The sequence below is a fragment of the Lactuca saligna genome, chromosome 5, assembly GCF_052625555.1.
Source record: "Lactuca saligna cultivar CGN05327 chromosome 5, ASM5262555v1, whole genome shotgun sequence".
NCBI lineage: Eukaryota > Viridiplantae > Streptophyta > Magnoliopsida > Asterales > Asteraceae > Lactuca > Lactuca saligna.
The window spans coordinates 313,876,206-313,887,767 of NC_136421.1; the positions used below are offsets into that span (position 1 = coordinate 313,876,206).

The 11,562-nt window shown below is 36.6% G+C and overlaps 1 protein-coding gene across 3 annotated transcripts; it reads right to left on the reverse strand.

Annotated features, from left to right (window-relative positions):
* Positions 1 to 234: 234 nt before the first annotated feature.
* Positions 235 to 2,075, reverse strand: LOC145048637 (uncharacterized). 3 transcript variants are annotated; one of them, XM_078997187.1, is made up of 8 exons: positions 1,886 to 2,075; positions 1,742 to 1,803; positions 1,535 to 1,614; positions 1,236 to 1,308; positions 1,035 to 1,130; positions 840 to 943; positions 599 to 735; positions 235 to 506 (listed from the first exon to the last, which is right to left on the reverse strand). In XM_078997187.1, the coding sequence occupies exons 4-8, from the start codon at positions 1,293 to 1,295 to the stop codon at positions 424 to 426; spliced, it is 480 nt and encodes a 159-aa protein (XP_078853313.1). In that variant the 5' UTR covers positions 1,296 to 1,308; positions 1,535 to 1,614; positions 1,742 to 1,803; positions 1,886 to 2,075; the 3' UTR covers positions 235 to 423. The 3 variants fall into 3 exon arrangements, with proteins under 3 accessions (XP_078853313.1, XP_078853312.1, XP_078853311.1); XM_078997186.1 differs by lacking the exon at positions 1,535 to 1,614; XM_078997185.1 differs by lacking the exons at positions 1,535 to 1,614; positions 1,742 to 1,803 and having other exon boundaries at positions 1,886 to 2,072.
* Between the last annotated feature and the right edge of the window lie 9,487 nt (positions 2,076 to 11,562).

Here is an 11,562-nt window from a genome sequence, read left to right on the forward strand (position 1 = left end):
ATAAGATATTTGGCTTGCAACCATATTTCCAACACCATCACACATCCTAACTATCATATGATTATTCATCCTATTCTTCGGTCCCCACATTAATCTTCAACCAAAAACACTCAATTCGACATGGTAATTCTTCTATTAGAAATGTTGTAAATATGGTCATTTTTTATGATCAACACCCTAAAACCTTAACAGATTGCTTTTTAAGCTAATTTATTTTTAATAAACCCCAGAAAATAAACAATCATGTATGACTCACTTCTCAAACAAACATCTCATAACCCACATAAACTCGTACCTTTAAAGAGAATTTGTTGAAAAACCAACAAAAAAACACAAAAATATTTTCTGTAACAGAGACCACAACACTTCACTTCCACCTAAAAATGGCATATTATGAAAGAAAAAAAGAAGAGTAGAAGCTAATTAAAGATCCGGCATACCCTTTCCTGTTTTAGCATCAAAAGTCTTCTCCAACACCAGCTCCATAGGAGTATCCTTCGGACCAGCTATTAAAAAAAACAAATGGAAAATTATGGTTGCGTATTTTCTATTAAAAAAAAACAATTTATTGCATAAATATATAAACATAGGATTTTACCGATTGTTGGACGTGGGGTAGCCCTAATTTTCAAAAGCTCAGGGCGAGGGATAATTGACCCTGATGCCCCTATACCTCTTGAAACTCTTACTTTACTACCATCTTCTTGATACCTTATCCCAACCTTACACGGCTGACTACAATTTATTAAAAAATATATGTACACATTATAATTTATAACAATCATCTTAAAATGGTGTAAATGCAATAAAAAGTATAAATGAACCCTTTTATTCTTTACTTTGTCACGGGATCGACTATTTGAACATTTGAGACATGTAGAGGGGCTTCTACAGTAAAAATTCCACCTTCATGCCCTTGCCCTTGCTTTATATGCTTCTTTACCTGCAAATATGTTTATCAAGATTAAAGGTCAATTATGGAAAAAATAAAATAAAAATACAGATGATATAAGAGTACTAAATTCTAAACTAACCAAGTTCTTCCCCTCAACAATAACACGATTCTGAGAGCGAATGACACGTTTAATAGTTCCAGTTTCGCCCCTGTCTTTTCCCCTAATAATCATTACCTGAAATAAATGATCAATTTACTCATCCATCAGCAAAAAAGTAATGTCAAGAGTGCCAATTTTTTTTTTATTATTATTATAAAAGCATAACGTATTTTGTTTTACATTATCTCCTCTCAGAATCTTCCAGTGGTGTATGAGCTTCTGAGCTGCTTTCCATCCCATTGTGTGCCAAAATCTGAAAGGAACATTCAAGAAGATGTTATTTGATCATGGTATTTGGTATCTTTAATACACATCTATGGTTCATTATTGAGACATTTCTCGGTGTGTGTTGTGGTATATCAAAATTTTCAGAAAGAAACCATGAATGACATTTTACACCTCTGTATAGGCATAAGCATGAATTACATTCAAAACCATAAGCATAAACAAACCATTTACACAAAAACCCTAAAACTCACATCAAGGAACAAGCTGAAATTGCATCGACTAATACCCAATAAGCAGAATCTCAGAAACGCCTCCGATCATAAAAAGAGCCCTAAAATTCACATGATATACTGATATAGAGCAAGACCTATGTCTAAAATTGAAGAAAATTTCGATAGAAATGTCACTCTTTTAAGATAAAACGAATACATGAGCATATATTTCAGAAACAAACGCACCAAAGAACGCAAGAATGACTTGAATGTAAAACGGGTTGTAAGAAATAAAAAGAGAGATTCTACTGCAAAACAAAAATCACATCCAAATGAAGTCATACATCAAGAAAATCCGATTAAAAACTAAAAATAAAGATAAGAACGAACCATGCAGGATGCAGCCGAAGAGAGAGAGCCGATAAGAAGCTCTCGATGGAGGGGAAGCGCCAATGGAGGACTACTGTCACCGGAGAGGAGGACCTATTGGAGGGTGTCGACTGTAGATTGAGGCTTGGCTGCGTCCGGGTGGCTCGGTGACGTAGAAACCCGGATGTTAGGCCCTATACAATTCGGGCCAAATGTTGTTCCTGGGTTTCTGGACTCTGAAATCCAGAATCATAAAAGTTAAAAATTCTCCCTTTGGTTTGTATAATGTTTAAAGAAGATTAAGATCTTCAATCAGAAGGTATGTGAGTACAAACGGCATTTAGGGAAAATGATTTAGGAGGGTAACTACCGTTTAGTTGTGTTTACATATTAGCAATTTTTTTTTTTTTTTTGTACATAATAAAGCAACTAACTTGTTTTAACTGTTTAAATTACACCAATATTACCGGCTAATATCTGTTTTAACCGGTAACTCAAAGGGAAAATGACTTAGGAGGGTAATTACCTCTTATCCATGTTCAGATATTGACAACTTCTTATTTTTTGTACATAAGAAAGCAACTGATTTGTTTTAATTGTGTAACATCCCAAAAATCATGACCAAAAATTTCGTTTTTAATTTAATACGAAAACCATAATTATCAAACCATTAATTTAATACTCCGATATCAGGCCCCGCTAATAATGAGATACAAAACATCGTCTGTATTCAGCTAATGATGAGATATGGGACCTCGTCCACACTCACCTCTTTACCATACACATACAAGTATCACACAGACAACAAGTATAATCTAACATGCAAACATTCCTCGGGCACCTGCTTGACATTAGACCTTGGTTTGGAATAACATACTAGCATACAATGTCTAGGGCTAACCCCCAGGTCTTCCTACTCATAAACTACATGGGCTGACATTGTGGCCTTAGACACATTCACACAGTGAGGAGACTCACCTTGCACTGCTCAAGCCCTGGCTGGAACTAGCTAAGTACGGACGGAGTTCCGTATCTCATTATTAGCATAATATGTTTCTTAGGATATGGATACAGTAGAGTATGTTTCTTTATGTGTTAGCATGTTATATGATTGTATGTGTTTAGCGGGCAGGGCCCAGAGACAAGCGGGCCCTAAGAGAGACAAATTTGTATACCGAGCGGGGACCGATGCCAGAGTATTAAATTAATGGTTTAACAATTATGGTTTTAGTATTAAATTAAAAACGAAATTTTTGATCATGATTTTTGGGATGTTACACAGTTAAAACAAGTTAGTTGCTTTTTTATGTACAAAAAATAAGAAGTTGCCAATATGTGAACACAGATAAGAGGTAGTTACCCTCCTAAGTCATTTTTCCTTTGAGTTATCGGTTAAAACAGGTATTAGCCGGTAATATTGGTATAATTTAAACAGTTAAAACAAGTTATTTGCTTTATTATATATATATATAAAAAAAAGTTGCCAATATGTGAATACGGATAAGAGGTAGTTACCCTGCTAAGTCATTATCCCTTTAATTTATCAATAAAGATTTAATTTAGCTGGTAACGAGGGGCTTTCTTAAATAAAAAGTAATGAGTTCAACTCTTTTTAGGTGGAGAAATTAAATATTTTTTTGTTTTTATTCCTATTTATCCTCTACCGATATTAAACAATGACAAGTATTTTAAATATCTTTCTATTTTGATTTTATTTATGCTCGTACCAATATGAAATAATAACAAATGCCTTCAAATAATGTTAATTTTATCAAAATATAACATTTATAATGACATGTAAATAGGGATCATCATTTGAACTTATGGATTGGAAACCGGACTTGGACCAATTTATTTGATTAAGGCTAGTTTTCGGTTCTTTGTCTCGTGCGAAAACGATTCGGATACAAAACCGGGTCGATCCATCAGGGTACAATTTAAAAAATATATTATTTCGTTTTAAAGATATATTAGATTTTTAGTTTTTTCTTTCTTTTTTGTATTTCATATTATGTGAAAATTTTAAAACATGTATTTCTCATTTATTTTAAGTTGGACTGACATCTGATTTTTTCCTATGAGTAGTTTATAGTTTGTAATTTTAGACTATTTTTTCATTTTGATTTTATATACAATAACTTACAATAACCCGAAGTTGGGATAATTAAGTTGGAGTTTTTCAGCTTTTTTAGTTATTTTTTGTATTTTGTATTGTGAAAATTTTAAAACATATGTATCTCGTTAGAAGTCGTTTTGGCATATAGTTTTTTTAATAACATATGTTTATAGATTGTACAATATTTTAGACTATAATTTTGTCGATTTTTGTTTATATTTAATGACTTACAATCACCCGAAGTCGGGATATCAACGCTAGAACTTTTTTTTTTTTTTTTTTTTTTTTTTTTGTATTCTTTAAATTTTCTAAAACATGTATATATTATTTGTTTGAAGTCATTTTAACATTCAGTGTATAAGTAATTATAAATTATATTTTATCTAAAACGAACAATCAAACCCAAAACATATTTGTGTTAAGCCTCATGATAGATAAACTAACTTTAGCATCAAAAAATACTTTCAATAGGGATTCAATGACTTGATCGGATGCACCTAGATTTGTACCGATCCAATGTGTACAAGAACCAAAAATTCGAACCTAGACCCGATAAGCCTCCATATGTCCAGTTCAAATGTTCACCGCTACATGTAACCCATTGTTGGTATCCATTTGATTTGTTATAGTTATTAAAGAAATTTCGACGTAAAATATATAAAATACTAGGCGAATCCTCACACGTTGTACAGAAAACAATTACATAGTTAAATATGTTGGAATTTATGATTTGTCCACGTTTTTTATGCATTTCCATATTGTTATCAATAACTTTTTTAAACATTTCTTTGTTAATGAAAGTGAGTAGACAACAATGATATGATATCTTGTGTAATGTGTTTGATCATAAATTACGATACATGTGTTATATTAATATTACGATAATGATCATAAAATTGGTACCAATTATATATATATATATATATATATATATATATATATATATATATATATATATATATATATATATATATATATATATATATATATATATATATATATATATAAAAAGTTATTTTTGTAATGAAGTAAATAAAATGACATTATAATATCAAAAATTATTTAATACATCGTTTGTTTATGTCATATTGTAATAGAAGGTTATATTTAAATGTTGATAAAAATGCAACACTTTATTTATGTCATATTGCAATAGAAATGAAACAATCTCAACGGTACATACCAATATACCAAACTTTATAGACTTAAATGTTTGATATATAAATGAATTAACTTAACTTATTCTAGAATATATCATTTCAAATTTGAAAACGACAACACTCATAGTAAAATTGAAGTTTTTGATGTGATTGAACACACACACATGAATTAAGTTATAAATGAATTAAGTTAACTTATTCTAGAATATATCATTTCAAATTTGAAAACGACAAAACTCATAGTAAAATTGAAGTATTTTGATGTCGTCGCTTGTCTTCAACGACAGGACTTCTTGATTACCGATCAACGAATGTGTGTTTTTCATGGTTGGCAACGACAAGGGCGGAAGAAGTAAGCCTAATTCGAATTATGCATGTCATGTCGACAATTTTGTTATGAATTTCCCACTTGACGTTGAGAGTAAGGCCTTATGGTCTATATATAAGAAGATTGTGAATGTGTCGGATCTTTATGTGGCTCAGAAACTATCAAAACTCGGTAAGAGATTTTGTTTTTGTAATATCCATAAAATTCATGAAAAATTTAAACTTTTCAAACAATTCCACAAACCACCATTGTTTAAAAAATATTTTTCAAAACTTATTTATTATCAGAGTTTTCCCAAAATCATAAAACCAAACACGAGGAGGTGCACTATCGCGCCTTTGCCTTCCCGCGATCATCTGAGGTACCTGAAACATAATCCAAAACTTTAAGCTCAAAACTTAGTAAGTTCCCCAAAATACCAACCCAACACAAAACCATAATAATAACATTAAACAATATGCATACAGAGTCTTCAGTCTGACTAGAACGCCCCACCTGCCTGCAGTCTACCTGGTGTGCACACAGAACCTACAACATGACTGGCACGCCACACCGAGCCTTCAACCTATCTGGATCGTTTTCAGGGCCTTCGGCATGACTGGTACACCCTACTGGCCTTCAGTCTATCCCGGACGCCCTGGGTCTGTTAGCCTTCAACACAAAGCAGTACCGCCTCAACCCAACCACACATACACCATGTCGACACACATATATAACATATAATTATCCAATTAATCATCCAATAACAAGCAAATAGATCTTACAAATCACTAAGCATAACATTATCCTATCTACCAAGATACAGATCTAATAGATCACAATTGTACCTAATCATACGATAATCATGATAACAATCTAAAGGGCCGACCTTGGTGCCTTCGACCCATAAGTATAGTGAGGAAAACTCACCTCACACTGTTGAATCAAACTGAAAGTCTCCGATTGCTGGCTTACCAAAATCCCCACGATATCACAACAAAATAATCATCCAATTAAAAATGGATTACAACCAAGGCTAATAGTCTATCATTAGGGTAAAAGGCCACTTTACCCTTTTCCCTAATTGGGCTAAGACCCAGGCCCAAATCTTGATCCAAAAGGCCCAAAACTATACTCCTACTTGGGCCTTACCCTAAGGTCCATCTCTCCACTTAGCTCAAAACACCCATACTCATATGGTCCAATAAGGGCCCAAGCATCCAAACCCAAGATGTGGCCCAAAACTTGAAGCCTAGATTCCTAAACCCAACAGACTGAGTATGCGGGGCGTACCTAGCTGTACACCCAACATACGTGGTGGCCATGCAAAACTTCGAATAAGAACTTATTTCATTCAGTCCAAACGTCTAATAACCAGATCCAGGTCTAATAAGGTGCTCTTAACCATAAAGTTTCCAACTTTATAGTTATGCATGCATCATTAAGACCCAAGACCAACCTCCTAGTAGGTCTCAACCACTAAGGACCTCTACACTTTGCATGAAAGCACTAAATGAGTCAAGAAAACATTTTTATGACTTAACACAACTCAAATCTTCTGAAAAGATAACTCCTTTGGTCTTAGAGTAACATTTACTCATCAAGTCCAAGAAAAAAGGGACAAACTCATGAAACTCCATATGGCTAAATCTCTAAGAAATACAAGTAAAGTTCAAGACTTTATACCTTCTAGAGCTTCCCAAAGAGATAAAGATCTCAGATCTATAAGCTTGAATCTCACACCAAAGCTTCTCAAAGAATCATTTCTTATTTCTTCAACACTAAGAATATATATACACACACACACACACACACTCAAGCTCAACACATACAAGGGCTAGGGCTTGCAAAAATCGACTCAAAGAGGGTGGAGGCTGAAAGGGTGAGGGAAATGAGGTTAAAAAGGGGATTATATAGGGCTCAACCCTAAAAACTAGGGTTTTTAATATCCGATGAGTACGCCCCATGTACGTTGACGTATGCCCCGCATACTAGGGTGTGTCCTAGTACGCATGGCGTACTCCCACTCCTTCCAAATTATGGTTTTGACATTGGACTTCTCATGGCTACTTCCTTCTATTACAGGGACCAAAATGACATAAATTAAAACCATACGGATGAATTTGAAAGTACATGAATATCGGGGTGTTACAACTATCCCCCACTTGAACGAGACTTCATCCTCGAAGTCTGCTGTAGTGAACAACTCGGGATAATTCCCTTGTATCTCAACCTCTGGCTCCCAGGTCCACTCGGATCCCACCCGGTGCTGCCACTGTACCTTTACTAAAGGTACTTCATTGCTATGCAAAACCTTTACCTTCCTTTCCAGAATAGATACCAGCCTTTCAACATAGTTCATGCATTGATCAACCTGAATATCATCCAATGAAACCACCGCATCCTCATCCAATGCGCACTCTGCAGCTGTGAAACATGGAAAGTGTTATGAATCTGACTGAGCTCCTCAGGAAGATCCAATCTGTAAGCAACTTTGCCAACCCTGGCGATCACTTGAAACGACACAATATATAGGGGAACCAATTTCCCCCTCTTCATAAAACATATCACACCTTTCCAAGTTGAGACCTTCAATAACACCATGTCGCCGACCTGAAAGTCCAAATCGGATCGACGCCGGTCAGCATAGCTCTTCTACCGACTCTGAGCAGTCTGCAGTATCTGTCTAATCTGCTGAATCATCTCTGTGGTTTAAAGGACCACCTCGGTCCACCCCATAACCCTATAACCAACCTCGACCTAACAAACCAGGGTACGACATCTTTTCCCATACAAGAGCTTAAAAGGCAGAGCACCAATGCTGGAGTGATAATTGTTATTGTATGAAAGCTCCGCAAGAGGTAGATAGGAGTCCAACTCCTACCAAAATCGATAACACATTCCCGCAACATATCCTTAAGTGTTTGTATCATCCGCTCACTCTGGCCATCGGTTTGCAGATGATAAGTTGTATAGAAGTGCAACCTCGTGCCCAATTCATCGTGGAACTTTTACCAGAAACGGGAGGTGAACCGAACGTCACGGTCTGAAACAATGGAGGCCGGAAGCTCATGGAGAGCAACAATCTCGCGAACATACACATTGGCCAACTTCTCGGCCGAAGAACTCTCCTAAATTGCCAAAAAGTGGGCACTCTTGGTCAATTAATCCACCATGACCCATATAGTATCAAAACCCTTCGTCATCTTCGACAACTTGGTGATGAAATCCATCGAATTCTTCTCTTATTTCCACATGGGAAACTCCATGGGTTGCTGCTTTCTAAGCGGTCTCTAATGCTCAACCTTGACCATCCTGTAGGTCATGCATCTCTCCACACACCAAGCTATCTTCCTCTTTATACACGACCATTAATAGCTCAATATCAGATCCCTATACATCTTGGTAGCCCCTGGATGGATTGAAAAGCGAGACTTATGAACCTCCTCCAACACAATATGTCTGACCCCACCAGATATTGGAACCTAGACCCGACCAAATCGGGTTAACAACCCATCACCATCCAGAACAAATCTAGAAATCTCACCCCTAATCCTCTCTTTCTTCTAATTCTCTTCCCGAACACCCTCAGCCTCAACCTCCCTAATCAATCCCAAAAGTGGGGAATCCACTGATATCCTCATACACGATACCCCATCTGAAGGCCCAACCAACTTGCGGCTCAAGGCATATGCCACCATATTCGCTTTACCCGGATGGTAAAGGATCTCGTAGTCATAATCCTTAACTACGTCCAGCTACCTACACTGCCTTGTGTTTAGGTTCGACTGATCCATAATATGCCTCAGACTCTTGTGATCCATGTAGATAGTACAACGGACCCCATAAAGATAGTGACTCCAAATCTTGAGGGAAAAAACCATTTCCCTAACTCCAGATCATGCATGGGATATCTCGTCTCGTGCGGATTCAGCTATCGTGAAGCATAAGTAATCACCCGTCCTCTCTGCATGAGGACCACCCGCAAACCAGTGATGGATGCATCACAAAATACCACTAAATTCTCAATTCCATCTGGGACGGTCAAAACCGAGGCCTTACATAACCTCTGCCTAAGGGTCTCAAATGCTGACTGTTGCTCAGGGCCCCATCATAAATCCACCTCTTCCTCGTCAGGCGAGTGAGGGGTACTGTAATCTTAAAGAAATCCTGAATAAATCTCTGATAGTACCGTGCCATACTCAAGAAACTCCTAATATCCAAGGAAGATTTTAGAACTTACCACTGCATCACAACCTCGATCTTGGCTGAATCGACCAATATCCCATCTCGGTTAATGAGGTGTCCAGGGAATTGAACCTCTCGTAACCAAAACCTACACTTCGAGAACTTAACATAAGGTGTTCTCGCCTCAAAACCTCTAGGAGCTCTCGAAGATGCTCTTCATGTTGCTCCATGGTCTTGGAATACACCAAGATATCATCAATGAACACAATCGCAGAACGATCGAGCATCGACCTGCATACCCGATTCATCAAATCCATGAACATTGCAGGCGCATTGGTGAGCCCAAATAACATCACCACTAACTCATAATGCCCATAACGAGTCCGGAATGCGGTCTTCTCCATGTCTTCCTCCATTACTTTGACATAATGATACCCATACCTCAGATCTATCTTGGAGAACCAAGATGCGCCCTACAACTTATCAAAGAGGTCATCAATCAGCGGAAAGGGATAATAGTTCTTTACTGTTAGCTTTTTCAACTCCCAATAATCAATACACATCCGGTGTGAACCATACTTCTTCTTGGTGAACAAAATCAGTGTACAGAGAACTGCTCGGTCAAATGAACTGCTTACCTAGCAGCTCCTGCAGCTGAGATGACAACTCCTACTTCTCTGGTGGTGCCGGCCGCACCTGGCACAAGCTTAATATTGAACTCGACCTGCCTCTCAGTAGGCACACTGGGTAACTCCTTTAGAAACACATCTGCAAACTCTAAAAATCGGAACCTCTGAAACTGAAACCTGATCTCCAACATGCGCATCCACCACATACGCCACGTAAGCCGCACACCCATGTTAAATATACTGATAATCCCTAGCTGCAGAACAAAACGTTGAACCCATCCTGGTGCCCTCTCCATAGATAACCAGTTCTCCCCTACTTGGGGTTCGAACTACCACGCACTGGCCCTCACAATTAATCATCACACTGAATTGGCTCAATCAATCCATACCAACAATTACGCAAACATCCCCATGGGGATTGGAATCAGATCGATCGGATAAGGCACCCTAAAGATCTCTAGAACACAAACCTAATACACTGACGATGCAAAAACCCCATGTTTGTTGGCAATAGAAACTCACAACGAACACTCTAACTCCCCAATGGGCATATCAAATTGATGGGTTTTGAGCAGAATATCATTCTTAAGGTGTACATGCAACCCTAATGCTTTGGATCTAGGTTTTCCTCAAGTTATACATGCAAACAATCTTCTAAAGCATAAACCCTAATCTAACTTGTCTAAGAACGAAATTCATATGTAAATAAGGGTTAGGAATCTTACCTTACTTGTTATGTAGCAATAACAAGAACAATCCACTAAGTCCTTGACTTTTGAAAGCTTAGTTGTAACGCCCGTGTTTCTAGGCTAGGAATTAATGATGATGTAATAGTCTAGGTCAACATTTGTAACTTATTTTGAAATAATAAAGATGTATTATTTGATTATTATGTGTTTATTGCTTAATTATTATGATTTAATAAGTTAAGAATAAAAATAAGCATAAAAAATAAATGTTATATAAACCCGATACCTATGAAGAAAGTTTTAGTGTTTGAAATAAGGATTCCGGACATATCGTAAAAAGTGAATTTACGATAAAGTGTTTTTTAGCCTTAGCAATCTTAATGAAAGTCGTAGTATACATTAAATCGAGAGTGTGCATAAAAAGAATGTCCAAAACTGACTTCGTATGAGGAAGTTATGAATTTTCTAAGATTTAGTATAACATTATGCAGCCCGAAACTCAAATTTTAGATCAAATGATTTTTAGCTGAAACAACCTAAACGAGAATCAAAGATCTTGTTGATAGTAGTTCAACGGTAAAAAGACAGACAAAAACAGACGTCGGATGA